General features: G+C 34.7%; 1 protein-coding gene across 4 annotated transcripts in view; it reads right to left on the reverse strand.

Annotated features, from left to right (window-relative positions):
- The window catches only part of dok6 (docking protein 6), a 63,374-nt gene extending 39,881 nt beyond the window's left edge, over nucleotides 1–23,493 (reverse strand). For 2 of the 4 annotated variants that reach the window (XM_079601874.1, XM_079601872.1), the window contains exon 1: nucleotides 23,167–23,450. In XM_079601874.1, coding sequence (XP_079458000.1) covers nucleotides 23,167–23,232 — 66 coding nt within the window. In that variant the 5' untranslated portion in view covers nucleotides 23,233–23,450. Of the gene's footprint in view, nucleotides 1–23,166 lie in introns of all 4 variants that reach the window. The other 2 variants (XM_079601871.1, XM_079601873.1) reach the window with 2 other exon arrangements.
- Nucleotides 23,494–25,201: the final 1,708 nt, after the last annotated feature.

Raw genomic sequence — 25,201 nt, forward strand, 5'->3', positions numbered from 1 at the left:
TGATTCATTCTTTACACTATAATATATATATATATATATATATATATATATATATGAATAATGTTGTATTTTGATTTAAGTTATTGTCAATGTACTTATATCTACACATTACATTTTTTATATTGTTGAAAAGTAGTAAAAAAATTATTAAAATATGTAAAATGTATATATACAAATAAATGTAAAATGTATACTACAGTTAAGGACGGCCCACACACGAGATACCACAAACATGACAATAAAAAAAATCATAGATTTAACAGCTTTGTTCCTATAGTGTGTGGAGTGACCAAGACAGCACACACTAACAGATTCAATGGGCTTTATGCACAGCTGCACTACTTCCTGAACTTCAGGCAGCTCCTTTGTTTCCTGTCTGCCATTATTGGACAAGCTGATTGACCCAGGTGTGTCTGATTATTGTTATTGGTCAGGCACACCTGGATTAATCAGTTTGTCCAATAATGGCAGACAGGAAACAAAGGAGCTGCCTGAAGTTCAGGAAGTAGTGCAGCTGTGCATAAAGCCCATTCACAAACAACCTGAGTCCCGACTGTGAACACGGGGAAATCTTGCAAAATCTCTCATGGTCAAATGTGACTATAAAGTAAACAAACAAGGCGGACGACGGGTAAAAAAAAAAAAAAAAAAATGGAGATAATAGTGTTTGGACTGCTTTTAACGGAATATTTGCGGGAAATATATATTATATTTTTAGTTTTTAATGAAGTCGTGGAGACGGCGTTAACATGTTACAGAGAGAGCTGGGGGTACAGTCAACCCAAAATGTATTCAGACACCTTCAACATTTCTCACATTATCACAGTTTATTCGCTATAGTTTAGAAAATTGTAATAAAATATGACGAACTCACAGTTATCAAATTAGTTGATATTTCACTGGTTTCGGCCATCCTTCTGTTAGACTGTCTCACAAATGAATTAGGTTGAATAGCTGTCAGCTGTTCAATTTAAGTACACAATTAGATAATATAAATTTAGGTCAACCAATTACCAAGCAATGCTTAATTTTGTTTAGTCTGTGGTGTTAAAAGGTCGCATTAGCAATTAGAGAGAAGTATTTTTGTGTATAATATGTCACAGTTTATTTTATTTTGCTATCCTCACTTACATAAATGAACTATAGTGTCCTGCACCCAGTAAAAAAAATATATCTGGTGCCTGGTGTAAAATTTTTGGTTTGACTGCAAGTCATCTGTCAGCTTGCTTACTTTTTGGGTTTTGTTTCATTCCACGTGACACTCTACAGAGTGTGTGCTTGTCTGTCCAAAGGGGTCCCCCCACACTACAGAATAGATAATAAATATTTAACATGTTGGGTCAAAATCTGCCCGATTATTTTGTAGTGTGTGCCCAGCTTAAAGGTAGGGTAGGTCAGAATTGTCTAAAAAAAACTTTTATTCAAATTTGTTTAAACTGTCTTTATATACCAATACATAATTAAAATGCAAGTACTCTGAAATAGAGAGTATATAAATTGAGTGACTATAGTGTATTTAATCTTCAATAAACACAGCTCATTAATTCCATTCAGTCCCACCTAAAAACGGGTGCTCGAGTGCGCGCACGTCGGCAGAGCCAGTAATAGCGGCGGTAGTCATGGCGACGGAGAGTGACAGTCGCGCAAGCCAATCACTTGTTTCATCCCGGTAGGAATTAATGAGCTGTGTTTTTTGAAGATTAAATACACTAGAGTCACTCAATTTGTATACTCTCTTTTTCAAAGTACTTACATTTTAATTATGTATTGGTATATAAAGACAGTTTAAGCCAATTTGAAAAAAAAGTTCTTTAGACAATTCTTACCTACACAACCTTTAAGTTATGGTGCTCGAACAGCATTCACACTTTTCACTTTTTCAGTGACTTTGCATTGCAAGTTTTAGACAGACTGTTTTAGTAACTCTTTCTGCAGGTTATATTTGTATGCCATAGGTGGTGACAAGTGGCTTAAAATGAGTCTTAAAATTTGAATATCGTGCAAAAGTTCATTTATTTCAGTAATTAAACTTAAAAGGTGAAACTCATATATTATATAGACTCATTACATGCAAAGTGAGATATTTCAAGCCTTTATTTGTTATAATTTGGATGATTATGGCTTACAGCTAGGAAAACTTTCACAATATTCTAATTTTGAATTTGGGGTTTTCATAAGCTGTAAGCCATAATCATCAAAATAATAACAAATAAAGGTTTAAAATATATTACTTTGCATGTAATGAGTCTACAGTATATAATATATTAGTTTCACCTTTTAAGTTGAATTACTGAAATAAATGAACTTTTGAACGATATTCAAATTTTTGGAGTTTCACCTGTACTCATGTGGTACACATCCATTCCGTTTCATAAAAGAAAATAAATCACTTCTGCAGCTGCTGTGTGCACAAGAGGATTCAATAATCACACCTGTTATGTACTAATGTAGCCCAACAAATATGAAACTGTGAACTGAATCGAGAGTTCACCTAAAGGCAGCGAATTCAGATATGATCCAAAGCAAATGAATGCTACCATAACCTGTAAGCATGCAGGAATGTCTGTGTTTATTGCATTGACTTATCAAAAGACAATGCAGCTCAGTCAGAGAGATGGCTGACCTTTTCATGTGCCAGCAAGATGATGTGAGCCACCTTGGAGGCTCCACTGTCTGACGTTTCACCTCTCTAATAAAATCTGTGTCTGCTGTGATCCACAAACCACCCGCTGCTAGTGGAGAAAGTTATCTGATTACTTATAAGACACAGCAATCATACTCACTCTGCACCCAGAGAGGGCAAAAGACAGAGAGAATCAACACTTCCGTAACTTGCTTTCTCTGTAAGCCCAGATAGATCTGAACAGACTGAATACACTGATTAAATACACTGCACACTACCGGGTGACTTGTAAATGCAAACATTTGTAGAAAACTCCCTTAGGTTGTCATCAGATGTGTCTAGATGAAAAAAAAATATGTACAGTAATAGTACAGAAAGTGACAGAAGTGGGGCTTTAAGAAACCAACATGTGCAACAAATCTTTTAGACTTGGTACACTACCGTTGAGGGCTTTTTGATTATTCTACACTACGGTTTAAAAGTCTGGGGTTGGTACAATATTTTAAATGGGGTTTTTCAAGTTTTTCTATAAATCACCAAGGCTGTATTTATTTGATCAAATACAGTAAAAACAGTAACACTGTGAAATATTACAATTCAACATAGCTTTTTTTCTAATATATATTTGTTTAAATGTGATTAAATGTGAATTTTCAGCAGCCATTACTCCAGTCTTCAGTGTCACATGATCCTTCAGAAGTCAGTCTAATATGCAGATTTGGTCCTGAAGAAACATTTCTTCTTATTATTATCAGTGTTAAAAGCAGTTGTGCTGCTTAATAATTTATGGAAATCATGCTTTTTTTTAATATTCTTTGATAAATTGAATGTTTGGTAACATTATAAATGTCTTTACTATCATTGTTGGTAAATTCAATGTGTCCTTCCTTGCTGAATAAACACTACTTTTTTTTACTTTTGAACAGTAGTGTACACTGTAAACGTTTTGTTCATTTCAATGTGGTTCATGCTGCACGAATGACTTTCTATAACGCCCACGTACAGCCAATAGACACTCCGACTTTTTTAATAACGACAAAGATCTTAATCCCATCTGAATAAGTACATAAACCACAGAGGTTGTGCTAATATGATAATAACTGTGAATGTAAACTGTATATGAATCCAGTGCAATTACAGGTCATATGCAAAGACAAACAAATATACATTAAAGCTACAAGAGAATTTCTAAAAACACACCCAAAAAGCAATTTCTACTGATTTTGAGAAGCCGTAAAGAATGAAGCTGCAAGAATGATGAGTACTGATGTTGTTTGGGAATATCCTGACACTGTGAGTACCATTTTCCATACAAACAAAAAAAGGGCTGTTTTGACATGATTGCCAAGCTGTTTTGGGACAGAGCTGTAGAGGATGCTGTGATTTGATTTGTTATCTGGACGAGCGGTTGCTAAGGCCATCATTACTGCAATCACATCCAGACTTCTGTTTGCATCCTGATCAAGCTTTTATTTAACTCTTACACTATAGCATATGAGATCTCAGGGCTTTACATTAATACTTGTCTGGGACAAGCCGTATTGCTTATATATTATATAGTATTTATTCATAATATTCATATGGGCTAAGTAAATGATGACAGAATTTTCACTCTTGGGTGAACTAGCTCTTTATAGCTGATAGGCAGGTAAACCATCAGTTTTTTCTTTGCCTGTAAAACAAGTACGTGTAAAAGTTTAATGTTGGGCCCTGAGTTAGATTTCACTCCCACTGGCTGCAATCCTAACTTTAGGTTGATGCACCTCAGGTGTAGACGTCATTTAATTGATTAATTTGCTCAGTGACTATGGCTGCGTCCAAAATCTTTAAAATGCTGCCTTCGTAGGATGCATTGCAAGGTAGGAAGGCATCAAGGCACATTTGAATCCAATGTTAGCTTGACTTCCTGTCTCCTGAGATCCCTTCATCTGATCGATTTTGAAGGCAGCATAGATGTATCCTTCTCTGCCTTTGATATCCCACGATCTTGTGCGTTCCACTCAGTGACAGTTAAGCTAAAAAGGAAAGATGGTGTCTGAAAGTTGCGGTTGTTGTTCAGTTTGTGTGTAAATGTACATTTTTAAACAACGTTTTCCACATTTAATGTCATTTCTAGTTTTTTTAAACAACGTTTTCCACATTTAATGTCATTTCTAGTTTTCACCAAAGCTCTCTCTAGTTTGCTATAGATTGTTAAACCATTATGCTGCCTTCGAAATCAGTTTTGTGAGTTACCTTCATGCGCTAACGCTCCCTGCTAAGTCAGCTGCCTACGTTTTGGACGCAGCCAACAACTGCTCCGGAAAGTGAAACTTCTTCCTTGTTAATCATAGATTACACTATCTGGGGCATTCCGAAAGCGAAACACACCGTTGCCCCAGTAGCAAGTAATCACAGTATAGCGCCGGCTCATTTCCCATGCACGGACGCTCTTTAATAAAATATCCATGGGCTTCCACCCAAGTCCAGAAATGTAATATGGAGTTAATGACATACAGCAAAGTGACACACAAACCAGTGGCATGTGGTCGCCTTGTGAAATGAGGAGGCAAAGTATCTTCTCTGGGCTAAATCTCTTTTTTTAGTCCAATGTAAATTCCAGGTTAAAGCCTTGGAAAACCGTTTACCTGACAGTATTAACAAGCAAATATAATATACTAAAAGTCCATAATAAACTAGAAGTCTAACCAACCCAACATTTTTATCATTCTGGTGTCAATTTTTGCCTTCCTTACCACCTAGAAGAAAGCACCGCTGGCACACACACACACACAGAACCACACACTTTCACATATCAAAGAGATGCACGCACACACAACCCAACAAGGTCAAGCTGTGTCAGCATAGGGCTAATCCAAAGCCTAGCCTTTCACAGATCTGCATGGATGATAACACTGCCAGCAAGAACCAATGTCCAGCATAGCGCAGGAAGGACAGAGAGAGACATTCTTGGCTTACAGCATTAGCATAACACTCGATTTACTTATTTATTTTGCACAAATTCGGTCCAACAGAGCACCCATGCCTCTTTCCCAGTTACTGCAGCCAACAGATCTGAAAGCTGCAGGAGGAAATAGAATTCAGGTGACATTCAGCAGGTGCTGATGACTCACAAACATTTGGGTTATCAGAGCCGCCACATCCCCGTTTCGTATCAGGAACAGAAAGTTCGTTAACAGTTCAGATGTTCTCTCTATAGGACTAATTATACTGTTGATATCAACATCAAGTTCTTATTTCTTTAACGTCAGTCGCATAATTTAAAACCTGAATAATTAACACTTCTTATTTTTGTGCATGCGTTTTAACACTTAAGGCATCATTTCATTCAGGTGCAAGGAGAAAGAGGAGGGGAGAGAGAAAACTCCACATGGAGCATGTAGGTCACTCTAACCTTTTGTGAAGAACATTAGTTAAAATGTCAGGTTTGAGGCAGGTCTAACCGCCTGCCTCAGCTCTGCACATATACTAGTACATTACCAAAATAGCTGCAAAATAATGTTGAAACAATATGTAGGTCAAGTTTTCTCATCTTAAAGTGAAGCAGTGGCAGCGGGGATCATTCGGATACTAAAAACCTACATATGCTAGCGTTAAAATCTACAGTTATTAAATATTGAGGTTAGAAGCTTTTTAATTCCTTTTCAAGTTTGGTACCAGATCTTTGGTTTTACCCGCATGTTTAGTTCAAGTACATTACAGCTCAAATGTACGTAATGTCGTAGAGTCGGTAATGGGTTAATGCTTTTGAAAGTCTCTTAAGCTCCAAGAAACATTATTATTAATGTTGAAATCAGCTGTGCCGCTTAAAGTCCCCCTGTAGTCAATCATTTTCTAACTTAAAACTCACCTTTGATCACCTTCGACATATTTAAACGTCTCTTCATCCACACCCTTGCCTCGTTTAGAATATGCAGTTCTATGAATATGCTAATTAGCCTCACCTCCACTCACACCAACTCAGAGCTCCACCCGTTGACGATCACACGTTGACGTGGTTTGTGATGTCAGAAACACCAGCAATTTCAAAACGCGTTTTCGAGACTGTGTTTAGTTCACTGCAGTTTTAAGGAGAAAATACTCAGCAATGGTGTTGACTTATGAATATGCACATGGTTTGTCATAAAGCGTATTAAAAAACCACATAGACATATAAACTTGATAATTTTCACCGCAGGGGGACTTTACTGCCACTTTTATTTAATGTAATGCATCCTTGCTGAATGAATGAATTATATATTATATATATATATATATACCTTTTTATAATAAATCTATGAAAAAAACACCCACATATATACATATATGTATATATGCGGGTGTTTTTTATCATAGATTTATTATAAAAAGGTATATATATATATATATATATATATATATATATATATATATATGTGTGTGTGTGTGTGTGTGTGTGTGTGTGTGTGTGTGTGTGTGTGTGTGTTTTATCATAGATTTATTATAAAAAGGTATATATAATAAATCTATGATAAAAAAACCCACACACATATATACATGTGTATGTGTTTTTTATAGATTTATTATAAAAAGGTAATCTTATTAAAGATTCATAAAAAGTGTAAATAATTACAGAATATATATATATTATATATATATATATATATATATATATATATATATATATATATATATATATATATATATATATATATATATATATATATATATATATATATATACACACATACATATATACACACACACACCTTTTTGACTTTCTTTCCTACAAAGAACACAAAAGGAGAATTGTTCATATCACAGTGTTGAGCTTCCAAGCTTCAAAAAAGAATGCAAAACCCCATAAAAGTAGTCCTTATTACTCAATAAGCAATATAATGATGGAGAGACCAAATTTTAATTATATTTCACTGATAATTTTCCACTCCAGTGGGCTGTTAACTACTGAAACTGGATCAAAGTCAGTAAGTTGATCCTAAGATCAGCTTGATTTAAGAAAAGAATTATTAAATCTGGATTTGGGAAATATCATTCAGAGAGAATCGCTTTGTAAACTCTAACCAACCGATTCAACAAATTGCTCGGGAAATGGACATGCCAAGAATAGCTAAAATGTATTTAAAGATGCATAAATTTTTTGCTTGCGAGTCCAAAGATTCAATACCACAAACCTCTCAAACTTTCAAGTCACTAGCTCTTTCTCAGAAGCATTCACTGTAGCAGTCTGGGAACTTGTAGAAAAAGAAAAAGAAAAAGAAAAATCACTCTGTTTCCATTTCTTTTGTGCACACTGAAACTGAATAGAAGTCAGCCAATCAGACTATTACAGGCAGTTCTAGGTATTTTTGTGTGCAAGATGTATCAGACAGTCTGTGAATAGTATGTGGGTGTGCTGTCTGAGACTATAAGGCGGATAACTACCATATATACTCTCATCCCATCTCTCTAACAGGGAATTTCATTTTTTTAATCATGCACGGTCGCTTGCGTATGGAATCTTTTCTTTTATCCACTGCTTCTATTATGGGGCTCTCATACAAAAGCTGTGCAATCCATAAATCTGCCCAGGGACAAATACAGACCAGGAAACACTACGCTATGCACAGAACTGTCAAGCTGGATGATCTATATGCCATAATAAAATATCAACAAGGGAATAATCAAACAAACAAACACACCCCCTCAATTTCTTTTTAGAGATGCATATACCATCCATGCATGAATAACCTGGGGGTGGGACAGGGATACATACAGCATTTCACCAGTTTCAGTGGACACTGTTGGTTGAATTGTCAATTATCAAATGGAAGATACAGCAAACCACCCAGAAACCATCTGGAAAAGGTCATCTGTCAAAGCCCTCCAACCGAACAAGTAGGAGATTTGTGAGAGATGCCATAGAGAGGCCAACAATCGCTTTGAAGGAGCTAAAGAGTTCAGTAGCTGAGGAGGAAGTGAAGGCGTATCCGTGAAGCGTGAAGCGTATCAAGCGTTCTGTAGTGCACTGAGAGGGTGGACATAAATCAAGCTATTTCTCTAAAATAAATTAATTGCATAAAAGCCAATCTAAACTTTGACAGAAAGTATATAATGAGCCACAGGCGATGTCTGAAAAATGTAGTTTGAACAATTGTATTGTTGTCGTTGGGTCATAATGGTCAAATCATTGTGTGATGATATTTATTTGAATGCTGACAGTGTGCTGTTAGTTTGTATGGTAAAATACATTATGTTTAATTTTGTGACCAAACGCAAAATGAATGCAAAATTTAGAGAGCAAATGAAAAGTTTCTTGGGGACATGCAGACTTGTTGCACAAAGTTTCTTTGGGTAACGCAAAACTATTATTGGGGTAAACACAAAAAATATATATATGTAAAAACAAACAAAAAGTTGTTTGGGGCAATGCAAAAGCACGGAAATATAATTTTTCCTCCCATCTCTTTTTTTTTCTTCATGTCCGTCACACGCACATAGAAATGTATAGCCAATGAAATATTTAGTTAACTACACTTTCATTGATTAAACAGATGCTTTAATCCAAAGCGATTTACAAATGAGGAACATCACCAGCAATTTGTCAGGTTTCAAGTTTCAAGAGCTAGACTAGTACACAAGCAGAATTAAAATGCAGAAGAGAAAGAGGAGTTGTTATAGTAAATGCCTTTGTTCCAGAAGATTAATGAAACTTTGGGAACTGTATTCAATTGAATGACTTTTCTAGGTCTTGAAAAAAAAAAAAAAAAAAAATCACAATTCTCAAACTTCCATGAACATGTACAACCTATGTTTAAGACCTTTTATGCATCGCACTTACTAGTAAATTATATAATTTAGCACATCCCTACCTGGAACTGAGCACTGAGCACTAAAATGTTTATTTAATTTAGTATATTTTCTTACATGAAAATGCGATACACAAGTCATTTTTGAGTCCGTGTTTTTGAAATAAAATAGTGATTAAAATAGAATGACGGTTTGTAATAAAATAAAAGAATTGGTTTAGGGTCTGATTGCATTTTCAAAGGCTCTGTGAGTTATTCATGAGAAAAGCTCTATCTTATTTAGACACATGGTTGAGAAACTCAAGGATGCTTTGATTTTCTGTCAGTTTAACTTGTTTACCTTCACGCCACCGTGACAACCATCTCCCACATGACAACATGATCAGTGGAGAATAATGAAGTGGAGTTTGGGGACACTGTTGGGTTGCTATTTTTGGACTAATCACCAAGGCTAAGCACGTGCACTCAAGCACCTGGTAAACAACCAGGATTAATGCAGGGTTATTGTTTGAAGAGTGTTCCAAGAAATCACTGAGGTCCTTCCAGAAAGTCAGGTGCATGTCTATATAAATTTCTGGTAAAAGTATTAATCTAGTATGAAGCCTATGTGACACAGATTAGCAGAGACCCAAAGAACTTAAATGCACCAGTGCACAAGGAAAATATCTATTATGTGTCATTACATGCTTATTTTTATACTCGCTTTTCCCTAAAAGAATGAATTTGATTCATGATTCAGGATAACTCATGCATAACAGCCTGGTTTCAAAAGGAAATCAAAGCCAAGTGTCTACAGAAACATTCTGAAAAGTAACCAGTGAATGACAAAAGGAGATCATTCACTGCAGTCATTCAATTGTTATACTGTAAATGGAGGACTGTGGTCAGAAATTTACGGCTCAAAAACCCTTAATGGAATAGAAAGGTCATGCAAACCTGAAAGGATGCTTTTATCAAGAACCAGTAGCCTACAAATTCACAATCGTATATGAATCTCCATCCCAGGGAATATATTTCATCATATTCATGACATATAATTTTGTTCCAGGCAATGTTCCCATAAATTACATGTTGTCTTTACTGTCCAGGCCATTTGTCTTCCCTACATCTCCAATATATTTCCCTTGAATATTTTTTTTTCTTTTTTTTTTGCCAAAATGAAAATTGTGCCTAATAAAAGGCAGAATTCATTCTACTGTGCAATAAAACGCTTTATATTCATCAAAAAAAGATTTGACTCAGCAGCCATCTCTTTGCTCATTATAGTCAATTGCACTTATATTGCGGGTGACCGCTATTTCTCAACATAATGCCTATGGCATATATGTGTGAGGGACTGTTCATCATTCTGGCAGATATGGCAAAGCAGAATGGGCAACCATTAAGTAAACTAGATTTGATGGGACAGAGCGGGCAGCAAATCTCCAAAATAAGCCATTGTGGGATCTGAAACAAAACTAATTTCTGCTTGTAAATAACACATTTTTAAGTATCCGGACAACACTTCACAGATTATTTGGACTTCTACTAATCCTTAGCTTTAGAGAAAATTCAAAGCAAAGACTGACAGCATTAAAGGGCACCTATTATGGAATTTTGAAATTTACCTTTCATGTAGTGTGTAACATAGATCTAAGTGAACAAAAACATCCTGCAAAGTTTGAAATATGAAAGTGCACCGTATATAAAGTTATTGTCTTTCAAAAGTGAGAGTCGACTCTGAGTCATTTTTATGAATCGTTAGAAGACCGAAGCTTTTTCTCTGACTAGATGACGTCAACTTGTCAAGTTATTTGAATACGATACGCCCACTTATTGCGCTCCAAGGCCAGGGGAAAATATTATGGCGACGAGACGCTGTGTTCTGAAGTGCGGCTCAAAAGCAAACTTTTTTCATCTGCCCAAGGAGGAGCATTTGAAGACTAAGTGGCTACAATTCATATATACAACTATACCACAGAAGTATAGTCCGAGCCTTGTGCTTTGTTCGCGTCATTTTGAAGACGATTGCTTTTTAAATGCAATCAAACTGGGATTCGCGAGCCGGCTGATATTGAAGAAAGGTTCAGTTCCAAGTGTATTTGCATCAGCTTCCTCCTCCGTATCACAACCTGTAAGTGTTATTAATAATTTTTGCTTTTATATTTTATGTAGCACGCTTAATAATTATTTTGTTTGTTGTGAAAGCACCGTTTAGCTTCTAGGTCTTCAATGACAATTGTATTGAGATATGTGAAGTGTTTGTCGTTGTTTTCGGAGTTGTCTAAAGAATAGAGTAATACCTCGTAGTAACGTAACTGCATTTTTTTTTTTTTGTAAAAACGTTATGTTTTTGCATCGGGCTAATGCAAACAAAGACTGATTGTGCTTTTACAATATGAACTGGGCTATACTCGCTAACATAACATTAAATTCTTTATCTTATTTTTCGTTTTTTTACTACAAACTATAAAGCAGTGGACTATAATCATTATTATAATACAATTTAATTGATAAAAGCATCATTGTACTCCGTGTTAAAAATAAGTATTATCTCTGTAAACACTGCTGGGTCATCTGACCAATCAACGCAGATTAGCGTCGCGCAAAGGAGGGGTTTGAAAAACGAGTCGTTGAACGAATCATTTGGGAGTCGGTGAGCAAATCAGGTAAAAATAAATGCATATTATACGAAAACAAAAGTGTTTTTTGTCATTGCATGCATGTAAAACTGTTGTTGGGGACTCCCACAACAACATTAGGAACATTTTAAATGTCATAATAGGTGCCCTTTAATGGAAAGCTGTTTGCATAACTTACGGCAGGGATCAGGTGCTTAGCGAGTGGCTCTCCAATTAAAACAGAGCATGAAAACTCCCACGTACTGTACACTCGGTCAGCTAAACTAGACTTCTCTTAACTGAGTTTTGCACTTGGAGCAAGATACAAATAGTATTAGACTTCTGCAGTTAATGATGAAGTTTTTTTTTTTTTTTTACATTTGTTATAAAAAAGTTTTAAGTTGATACGATAATTAAACTACCAATTAAAACATACTGTTGACAAAAATATGACAGGAAAAGTGCTTTTTAGAAGTAAAAAGGAAAATGTAGAAAGCTGGCCAGTGCACATTGTAACTACTGTATACAGTATATTTACAGTATGTAATTTTTTTTTATTCAATTAGAAAATTTTAAATATAACTTTAAATAAACATATAATATAATATTTAAATAATTTGTCCCTGTTTTTAATTCATAGATAAAAACAAGTGAGATTTCAGTAATATTTTGACCACTGAACAAGGAAATGTCTCTGGTTTCAATTTCAGAAATCTGGTCACCTTTTGAAGATGCCGTTGCTCGAACAACGGGCAGCATATAACCCATTATCAATAACAGTCTCTATGAGAAGTTAATTTTAGTAGTAGTATCAAACAAGCAAGAGAGCTGTTATTCCTGAAAATCAGCATGGGAAAACAGCATGAATGTCACAATATGGACTTCTATTTTGATATTGTTTTGTTTCCTTCAGTTCAGGTTCAGGTTAGTTCCTCATTTGTTTATATAGTTGCTTATAATTTGCACCTGTATTTAATTATCTTTACATTGTATTTATACATCTTGTTATATTCAGTCCCATGTCGGTTTTCATTTATGATTTATGTAGTTAGCATTTCTCATATGTTGTTCCTGGGATCTGAATTATAAATAAAGATTGTCTATTTGTATCTTCTTCATATTTGTGTGTGCTGACTACACGCTACATCAATAAATAAGAAGTTAAATAAATAAGAAGTTAAGTAACTTAAGCAGTATATTTGCCAGTTACTCTGTCAATACAATGTTTCTGTCTGCAGATGAATAGTTCCAAACAAAGCCACAGCAAGAACCATTATGTGTCTCAGTGCAACACACAGTAATGGCGTTCCAGAAAGGATAATTGTTTGAATGAATGGGGTGAGTGAATAATTCAATGAATCACTTTTTTAATTCCTGAACGAATCAGCGTTTTTGAACAAATTGGTTGATTCAATGACTTACATGAACACAGTCACTTGCAGCCAACTCGTTTCTAAGGTTAAATGGAGCTTTGCGAAACACCCAGGCTTTCCTCTCAACCTTTTTATCATAAAAAGGTTCATTACTCGAAGCTTTTCTGCACAGTCATTGTGGCCTGTGGCTGATTCTTTCTTTTTTTATTTATTTTTATTACTGTCAAAGTGAATAATGTGTGTCCGTGTACTAGCACTAACATAATTAAAATAAACGAAACAAATACATATAAAATCTGTGATCTGTCTTTTTTTAACCATAACCCAGCCCAGTTCAAATGTAATTCCATAATCAATTGAACATTGAGCTCTTCATATATAAATTGCAGTTTTTATTGTTAAAAACAAAACAAAAAACAAATACAATGAATAAGAGGAAGGAAAACTGCACTGGGTTTCGCTCCTTTTAAACCAGACATTGAAGGGTTCACGTGTTTCTCAGACCAACTAAGCTTCAGATGTCATAGATCACATGCTTTTGGCAAAGTCATTCAATGTGAAAGGAATATTTCAGTCTGTAAATTTCATTTGGTGTAAAACAGACTAAAAATAATGAGTATGACATAACAATATGAAACGTTGTAGTCAAAATAAGACTACCGCATTTTATCTTGTAATACGGAGACATATTATAGGCTAAACTTTGATGCAGTCCAGATGCACAGTGTCCTTAAACTAGGGTCATAAGTAAACATAACTGTACATGGTCTACGAAATTATGAGGAAAAGAATAAAGCCTATACTATGGATTGTGGTTTATCTGAGGGTGCATGAAAAACACATTTTCGCTTTTGGCAAAGGAAAGCAGATAGCATGTCCACATAGCAAATTCCCAGAGGCCTGAAGCATCAAGAACTTTCTCAGCTTGAGAGAGAAGGAGGGGGTATAAAAAGGAAACTGAGATGTTCTGTGGGAAAGAGAGTGATAGAACAGTGAAGTAAAATTGTCCTGAAGAAAACAAAACCCCAAAAGTGTTTAATGGGCCATGCTAGTGTGACTGGGGCTGGGCTGGTCAGATTGGGTGCTGTTGCTTTAACCAAAGCACATACTGTACTGTTCTGTGCTCAGAGACACTAGACAGCAGAATGACTAGAGATTAGTAAGACCCAGGAGACACAGACATGATTAATGCGTGCCAAATGATTAGAAGAGACAGCGGCTGGGTGAATGGACCTATGGTGGATTCATTCAGAGGTGAACATTTTCCATACAAATGGAAAAGTCTCTGAAGACTGAAACCATACAACTTTGTGTACAGGGTATGCAACTCAAAAAAGTAAGACTTGGCCGTTTTACCATCTCTCCTTCTCTGAAATATTCTCTTAGAATATATGATTTAGCTCTTAGATTAAGACAGATGATGTGACAAGACTGGTAAATTTGGAATACAGAGAGCTTGGGAAGTGTAATACAAAGAGATTTGCAAAGTTCTTAACTTATCTTTTTAACAGATATTTTTAGCTGAAATGGGTGAATACTAAATCCAAGACAGAATGTCACCCCTGCGGACATTCTAAGCCTCACAAATTGCACAAAAAGGATGCAAAAGCACAATTTAAGCATCATAAATGTGGTCCATACTACTTAGAAAAGTTTTTCATGTACAGGTAAAGATAAAAACCAAAACAGCACAGCTTGGGGAAATAAATACGGAAGCCCTGAAACCGCAACGTCAAAAAATAAAAAAAATCTGTAAAATAAATAAAATAAAATAAAATTGAGATTAAAATCGAAATATTTTGAGAATAAAGTCGAAATATTTCGAGAAAAAGCCAAAATATTTCGAAATTAAAGCCGAAACATTACGGGATTAATGATAGTGTTTGGTTAAATGTATATTCAAACTAATGAATTCTTAAATTTGAAATCAGTATGATTAACTTTATGCCTTTTACAAAGAAAAATTGGATTCAAAATACAACAAATCTCATAAATTACACTTGAAATAATATTGTTAAAATTGTATTTGTTATATTTGGAATTGATTCAACAATGTGATGGAAACATTCCTCAGAGATTCTGGTCCATATTGACATGATGGCATTGCGGGCCAGATACATGTTAAACAGCTCAATGCAAATGATCTAATCAGCCAATCATATGGCAGCAACTACATGCATTTAGGCATAGACATGGTCAAGACAATCTGCGTTCAAACGGAGCATCAGAACGGGGAAGAAAGGTGAATTAAATGACTTATGGTTGTATTTCAGAAACTGCTGATCTATGAGATTTTCATGCATCTATAAGGAATATAAAAGGTTTACAGAGAAAAGAGAAAATATCCAGTGAGCGGCAGTACTGTGGGCGGAAATGCCTCGTTGATTCCAGAGGTCAGAGGAGAATGGCCAGACTGGTTCGAGCTGATAGAAAGGCAACAGTAACACAAATAACCACTCTTTACAACCAAGGTCTGCAGAAGAACATCTCTCCTGAACTCAAAACACGTTGAATCTTAAAGCAGAGATGAGCTACAGCAGCAGAAGACACACCGTCAGCTCCTGTCAGCTAAGATCAGGAAACTGAGGCTACAGTTCACACAGGCTCAACAAAATTGGAGAATAGAAGATTTAAAAAACGTTTCCTGGTCTGATGAGTGTCGATTTCTGCTGCGACAATCAGATGGTATGGTTATAATTTGGAATAAACAGCATGAAAGCATGAATCCATCCTGCCTTGTATCAACGGTTCAGGCTGGTGGTAGTTTAATGGTAGAGGATATTTTCTTGGCACACTTTGAGCCCTTCAGTACCAAGTGAGCATCATTTAAACACCACAGCCTACCTGAGTAATGTTGCTGATCATGTCTATCTCTTTATAACCACAGTGCGTCCATCTTCTGATGGCTACTTCCAGCAGGAGTACACGCCATGTCACAAAGCTCAAATCATTTCAAACTGGTTTCTTGAACATATCAATGAGTTCACTAGAATCAAATGGTCTCCAGAGGACCTTTGGGATGTGGTAGAATGGGAGATTTGCATCATGGATGTGCAGCTGACAAATCTGCAGCAACTGCGTGATCCTATCATGCCAATATGATCTGAGGAATTTTTCCAGCACCTTATTGAATCTATGTCACAAAGAATTAAGGCAGTTCTGAAAGCAAAAGTGGGTCCAACACAGTACGAGCAAAGTGTACCTAATAAAGTGACCAGTAGGTGTATATCTGAAAACATATACAGTGCTTTTTGCCATATTGGTTGGGCCACAAACAGACCAAATTAAATTCATCATGCAGTAAAAACCTTCACCTTCAGTGGGTTGTTAAATAGTCAATGAGTTGTTAAGATTGTTGAGATTTTCAGTGAATAGTAACTTAAAATTTTCATTATGTTCCTCATATAAAGCTACTTTATAGCTTTAGAAGACTTGAAATAACGTATTATAGACTACTTTTATAGTGCTTTTATGGTGGGGATTTGTTGTAATTTTGGAGCTTGACATCCCCAGTTCTCATTCACATTCATTATAGTGAAAAATGGGATATCCTGGATATCCCACTGTCCAGGATATTCTTCAAATATTCACTTTTGTGTTCTACAAAAAAAGAAGCTTGAAATGACATGAGGGAGGGTAAATATTGACATAAACTCTGTGTGAACTCTTTCTTTATAACATGAAAAGATGACAAGCTTCAGTCTAGTAGTCTGCACTCAGCTAAGTAGTTGGCAAAAATCAAAGATAAAGGGCTCTTTTCAGATTCAACAGGACTTTTCAGTCTGATGATTGGCTAAATGGCAGCTCTCAAATGACCTTGGATGAAAGACTTCTGACTATCACCAGCAGGAGAACAAAGCTCTTCCTCACTTTTCCCCTTCTGCTTATTCAATATTATTTAACTTCTAGACAAGTATAAAGTAAAAAAGCAGTATGAAATACGTAAATAACTGCGCAGAATGTAGTGATACAAAATGCATCCAGAGCATGAGATAAATGAGTGAACGAGAACATGAAATGACACAAACAGCACTGGCTCACTCAACATTAAAAAGCCTACACAATCACACATCCATGACAGCTAATAGTAATGTTTACTCCTATTCAAAACAAAAGTGTGTTTTGTAATTAAAAACAGCAGGGATCGATGATGTAAAATGTTGGAGTGAAGACTGAGAGGAGATTTATCTGCGAGAGAAATGGCACAATAGTGCAGCATTATTCACTCTGAATAACATTTGCTGCTTCTGCTGCTGTGGGGGGCAATTCATCAGCCCTAATAAGAGCCTCCAATTTGTCTTCCGCAGTTTGTTTGAATCAATTTGATGAAAGCTGGATAAACACTATTAGCATGAACATGAAAACAGCATTGGAAGTAACATGTAACATAGCTGTGTGCACACAAGAGATACTACAAAGAATTACGCAAACCTGCTGTCAGATAATAAGCATTCATATTACATCAGTGGTCACTTAAGAATTGGTTTAGTTAGCACACAGTTGAAATAAAATATTTGCAAAAGTGTGGGTTTGAATATTTAAGGTATAATTCCATAGTGAAATGACCCAAACCTAATTGTTTGCCTATGTGGACAATATAAATGGTAAATATACCGTTTTTTATGTTGAAATTGAACACTTGCAATGGGGTCAGTCTAAATTAAAAAAGGAAATAAATAAATTGTAAGTATTTTGAATGTTTTAAACTATTACAAAATATTTAAGATTCCGCGTTATTTCTAGGTCACCAATCAAATAAGTAAATTTGTGACACTGATGTGACATTTACAGCAGTTTAATGTTTTTCTTCATTATTTGTAATCGTTTAAAGTGCCCCTATTATGCTATTTTAGAGGTTCCTCATTTTGTTTAGGAGGTTAGGTAAAGGTAAAAAAAACACACTTTAAAACGGTTTGATAAAGGATTCTAAACTTCTTCTTTTTTTGCGTGCAGCCAATGAAAACCATAGGCTGGCATTATGCAGATTTGTTACAAACTGTAGGTTCGTGCAGGAAGTAAGACTGGAATTACTGACGTTTCGCGTCAGACAGTTCAGAATCGATTCTTTCTTTTGGAAGACAATAACTCCATTTATTGTGCACTTTGATCTTTGAAACTTTGCAGAGCTTTTATATTACACACTTCATGAAAGGTAATATCTGAAAAATATTTAAATGACTTAAAATAATCATTTTTTTAAATGCAGAAATTCTTCTGAAAATTTTGATTTGGCCAAGAATTTTCACTCATAATTTGCAGGTAATTTCCTCCCATAATCGTTATTTACAACTATAAAATATATTTAAAATGTAGGCCTATATCAAATTGCAAATTGTCAGCTGTTTGACATGACATGTCTTAACATGGAGTGAGACCATGTATACCTACATGTATTAGATGGGCTTTACAGCTAGACACTTTCATTGTCCAGAACATCGTGTTAGGCTGATCTCTGTTAAACATTAATCTCTGGCATTACTAAACTGCCTGTACGTTTAGAGACAGATGACAAAACACAGTTGTCAAATATGGGTCAAGTACTGGCTTGCAACAACAGCTTAAATAAGATTACAGTTCTGCTGAAAGTGCTGAGAGGAAGGCCGCTTTAAGTCGACCGCTCAGGCCTGGTTGATTCTCTATGGATTCACAATGCATTATAAGGCTGTTTGTAATTGTCATAAACAGTGGCTGTCAGGGCAAACAAAGATAACATATACGAGGTTAAAGGGCATTTCAGTAAGGTCAGAGTTTGCATGGACAAGGAATACCATCACGGTCTACTGGGTAGAAAGAAATTAAACTGATACAAATCATAGAAATAGGTGGTATAAAATTCACATTCCCTAAATATGGATTGGCCTTTTGTGGAGCATTGTAAGCACAAATCCAATGTTGTTTTTGGGAGAACCATTAGATATGTTCAATAAAACCATTATATCTAATAACATTAACCTGACATGAAAAGTACCCAGTTTTAAACACATTAATGCCTGGTTCCACAGACAAGGCTTAAGCCTAGTCTCAAACTAAAATGCCAATGTCTTGAAAGCAACTTGCACTGACACATCTTAAAATCGGTCAATGTCATTGTTTTGTCTCAAGATGAACACATTTATAAAAGCACCTTAAATTACCCATTTTAACTAAGGCGTAATCCTTGCTTAATCTAAACCATGTCTGTGAAACCAGGCCTAAATGTTTGTAACCCCCTTAAAATAGTGATTTTGGCCATCCCATCAAAGATTTTTAATCTAAGAAAGTAATACATTTATTCACCAAGGATGCATTAAATTGATCAAAAATTACAGTAAGGACATTTATATTTAGATTTTAAATAAATACTGTTCTTTTTAACTTTCTATTCATCAAAGTTCCCACAGAAATATTAAGCAGCACAACCGTTTTCAACATTGATCATAATAACAAATATTATTGTGTTTAATTATTATTAATATCATCATTAAAATATTTCTTGAGCACCAGCATATTAAAATGATTTCTGAAGGATCATGTGGCACTGAAGACTAAAAGAACTCAGCGTTGCCATCACAGGAATAAATTATTATTTTAAAATAGGTTCAAATAGAAAACTGCTATTTTAAATGGTAATATTTCACAATATTAATGTTTTTACTTTTGATCAAATAAATGCAGCCTTGGTGAGCCTAACAGACTTATTTAAAAAACATCTTTTGAATGCTATTGTATATTATTAACTCATTAAAAAAATACTTAAAATTGTGACACTCAAGCAGTGAAATCTGTATTCGTCAAGTTCAAGCATTCAACCCTTTGCAACAAAAAAAACAAAAACAGATCAAACTAATATTTGGACCCAGCTCACCCCTAATGAGTGACAGCTTAATTTGATTATTTAAAATAAATAGAAAATAACACAGCTTGTATAATATTGACCTCCTGTGGTTGTACGATCAACATTTTCTAGAGGTTAAGCATGTCCTTACTGAAAGAGAGAGAGAGAAAAAATGTGTCAGGCCCTATTTCGTACCCTATTCGTGGAAAGTGTTGATAAAGTGACTTCATTTTTACCTTTTTACCCCATTTAGTTTTTAATTTGCATTGCATTTCTATGTCTCAGAAGATTGAGGACGAGATGAGAGGGAAAACAAGAGGAACAGAGAGAGAGATCAGAGGGAAACCCTAAGCTGATCCTGCAGTTCAAAACATGATCCTCGCACTAAAAAAAAAGACTGTGCCAGCACTGATGAGACAAGTAGTCCTTCCCTTTAAAGCAGTCTTCAAAAGAGCAGCTCTCCCGTTTCATCAGCATATTTTATCCAATGATCAGATTCCACTCAAATAGATACAAATGGCTGATAAAGACCAGTAATAGAGGCTTTTTGAATACGAGTAAAAGCATTTTAGAACCTTACTTTTCTGCCGTTTTCTATCAGATGGTTATCGTCAACATTTATACTAATATTTATATAATAGATAAAGGTTTTTACACAGATGCGTGTCAAATGGGAAAATGCCAAAGGTGCAGAAGACCGTGAGTTCAAAGGGCATTGTGTCAATGTGAGAAGGTCAGTTAATGTCAGGTGCGTTGAACTGTAAATTCATATTTTATCAAAGCAACTTTACTAACACGCTTTCACACTTTTTTAAAACATCCATTCTGTTTAATTAATGGCAAATGCAGCCATGAAAATGTACCGCACATAATGGAAAAATAATGAGAGGGGTTATATTTCTATACAGTACTATTAGATGCTAATATGCTCTGCAAGCAAGAACAATGCAGTAGATGTACAGTAGCAATACTGAGCAGTTTCCATTATTTTAGTTTCAATGAGATGTGACCACTACTGTATATTTGAATCTGAAATGCAGCTGGTAAGTTTATATGTGACCAATAAAAATCAAAACGCAATATGAAGCTGCACTTCACACCAAAAAAAAATGCATTTAGAGTAAGCCCACACTATGGAAGCAATATCTGTGGAAATACACTTTATCTCATGTCTCATATCCCATGTCTAGGGGCAAAAACAAACCACCTTGGTCAAACATCCCCGAGACATCAAATATTGGTTAGAACTAAATATTGAACTAAGTATTTATGTTTTATTGCTAAAATAGACGTGTCTCAAACTTAAGGCAAAAACAATGTTCATTATTTGTTCATTTATTTACAGTATAATAATATATTACACTAATTACGTAAAAAATATACAATATGGTAGCGGAATAAAAACTGTTACCACATACTTGAGCCTTATTTTTAAGTCAAATAAATAATAAATGCAGAAATGATATATACAGATTTCTTAACTTATTCTATAAAATATATAAATAAAAATATATGTACAGTCAAACCAAAAATTATTCAGACACCAGATCATTTTTGATATTTTTTTACTAGTGGGTGCAGGACGCTATAGTTAATTTATGTAAGTGAGGATAGCAAAATTAAGTAAACGGTGACATATTATACCCAGAAATTCTTCATACAGTGGACTACCAGTAAAATGTATACAAATTTGGGACCAAAATTTATTCAGACACTTTGACCTGAACATGTTTTGCTTAAGTGTTTTTTCTTAATTGCTAATGCAACCTTTTAACACCACAGACTGAACAAAATTAAGCATTGCTTGGTAATTGGTTGACCTAAATTGATGTTATCTAATTGTGTACTTAAATGTAACAGCTGACAGCTATTCAACCTAATTCATTTGTGAGACCGTCTAACAGAAGGATGGCCGAAACCAGTGAAATATCAACTAATTTGAGTTCTTGTCATATTTTATTACCATTTTCTATAGCGAATACACTGTGATAATGAAACATATTGAAGCTGTCTGAAATTTTAGTTTGACTGTATATATATGTATACACACATGTATATAATTTTGTGTGTATACTTTATAATTTTGTGTATAATATATATATATATATATAAAAATGTACTCTACTGTATAGTCTTATATATTGAAATCTATAATTGCATTGTATACTGCATTGCTACAGATAGCAACAATTCAATAAACATAAAAAAAATTATTTCATAAAAGAGAAATTCTAGCCAATAAACTTAAATAGGATAGATACGGTACTATATGTTCAGCTGTAAAATCCTCATCAAACCCCTATGCGTTTATAAAACTATTAATCGGCATAGTTTTCATCATATACGATTGCATAAGAAAGTGAAATCTTTCTTGGTTGGATGACTTCACCTGCTGTATCACACAGACCTGATGACCTACAGTACTCACTCTATTCACAGCTGCAGAATCAGGAGGACAATAAACAGATGATGCTGCATCTGTAGTCTTGACTAATGTGTCTTCTCATAGGCGAAGAAACTACTGAAGACAGCAGATTCCTGATTAACTCTTGAAAATGTAATAAACGTAATCTATTTAACAGACAATGCAATTATAACTTTAAAAATAAACCATGTTTGAATAAATAAAAAAATCATGCTTACAGCAAATATTATGTTTATGGTAAAACAAGGTAAAAAGTTTTGTTTAAACAACCCATAATTGCTCAAAGCACAAGCAATAAATAAATCAATGAATGAGTATTGTATAGTTATTATTTACTTGTTCAGATGGATAACATCAGAGCAGGATTTAAACTATAGGATATACACTGAATTATATGCTGAAAAATAAATAACTGGTCATTAAGAATAAAACAAAAAGTAGAGTTGCTCGTGCACATTAATGGCATGTTCTCTATAAGCGCGCGCTCCTTAAAGCCTTTTTTTTAATACAGATGCCCCAAAATTACTGACCACACTGTAACGTCCAGCAGATATTGACTATACTCACCCCCAATTTCTTACTCCGAATCCTCACGTAGCCCTGCTTCACTATATCGTTGAAGTTTGAAGCCATCCTAACAGCCTCTCTGTCCTCCTCGTCCCCCGTCTCGGCTGCGAGTCCCCTCAGAAGTCACCACGACATTCAGTCCTCAAACAACCTGTCTCAGTGTCTCGGTTCCTCAGAGTCTCAGTGCCGCTGCTGCTGTTGCTGCTACTCGGGCAACCGAACCGGCTCGAACGGCTCATTCCACACGAGAATAGGGAGATAGCGCGCGTCAGATGATTTAATTCAGTAAAGAAGAGTGCAGCTTCCTGGAATGCACCATGAGAGGGCAGTCAGAGGGGTGGATGCAGTGAACTACTTGCGTAAAATGAAACCATTTATTTATTTACTTACTCAGAAGTATTAGGAATTTTTGGAAATATGTTAAATTCACTTTCATGCACAGGCAGATGAAATCTTCTATAGGTGTGGATATCTGAATTTAACAGCTGTAGCCTATTATAAATAGGTAGCCTATATAGGCAAATAAAAAAAATCGTTGAATTTGCCAACATTTTATTGATTATGATGATTATCAAGAACAGTCTAAAATGCTTTATGATATTTCTATAGGCTTAGTCTGTTACTCTGATATATATATATATATATATATAGGCCTATATTTTATTTAATTGTTAATCCTTGTGATTGTATTTAATTTTTCACAAAGCAAATGTAAAAAATCTAAACAGTAGCTTATAAGAAATTGTCTATTTATTTATTCACTGGTATTGTATTAGGATGTTTTTTAATATATATATTTCATTGTAATGTGGAGATCAAAAATTAACACCTGTATATTGTAAAAAGTAATTTAGGCCTACTAAAGAAAAAAAAAATTATAAATGTATTTGATTATGATGATTATTATCAAGAACAGTGTTATGTAATCATGCTATGTTTGAATGCTCAGCAAATGTAAAAGGTTGATTGATTGATTGATTGATGGATGGATGGATGGATGGATGGATGGATGGTTGGTTGGTTGGTTGGTTGGTTCGTTCGTTCATTCATTCATTCATTCACTCATTCGGGGAGGGGAAATTCTGAAACTAATGTCACAGTGCATAAATTCTTAATTGTTCTAAAATAGGCCTTATTAAGCAAAATATGAAAATAAAATAAAAACTTTTTAATGTTTGTGTGAAATATGAAATATGAATTTTTTAGGTTGCATGTTATTATAAGCATGTCTCAAACATAGCACATTAAGTAATAAAAAAGTGCTGCGACTGATTTACATCTAGCTAACTACATGTGATATCTTTAAGCATTTTGAGAATTAATTTTCAATCATTAGCAAAATACAGTTTTGCTTTCATATGAGAATTATCCTACTATAAAAGGCTGGTGATAACTAGTGGATGGGAGATTTGTTTTGTTGATTGGATCCTTGGGATTAAAAGATCAAAGCAGATCAAAAGCAAATGAGAAAAAAAAAGTACAGAAATGGATGGGATGTTATATTCATATATTAGAGTGTGCTGAAGCTCCGCTGACACAAATGCTGAAAATGCCTGAAAAAGCCTCCTCCTTTAATCCTACTTTATAGAGACGCCCGCCTGTGGAAAAATGGCAAAACCAATTTGATACAGTTGATGACACAGTTACACGTGTGAGAGGGTTTTCTGCATCTCTCATGACAATGAAAGATGTTACGTGCATAAAGATCTCTCACGTTACTGAAGTCAAATGGTAAAATGGATCAGGCATACAATCCACATAGGTGATCACATAATTTGATATTTACAGTAAAGTATATATATATAAATATATATAATATATTTATTTATCTTGTCATACATCCGTTCCACAACACAGGAGTAAAACAAAACAAATAGTAGAAAGAAGAAGAACAAAAATTATTTTGAGAGCTATAATTTTTCATTTGTTTAATTTGTTTTGAGGCATAACATTATATTACCGTTTCTTCTCTTGGCCATGTACATTAAATTCATTCAATTTCATTAAAATGAAAGACATAAACATAGCAAGAGAA

Source organism: Phoxinus phoxinus, assembly GCF_949152265.1.
Source record: "Phoxinus phoxinus genome assembly, chromosome: 24".
In the NCBI taxonomy this organism is placed as follows: domain Eukaryota; kingdom Metazoa; phylum Chordata; class Actinopteri; order Cypriniformes; family Leuciscidae; genus Phoxinus; species Phoxinus phoxinus.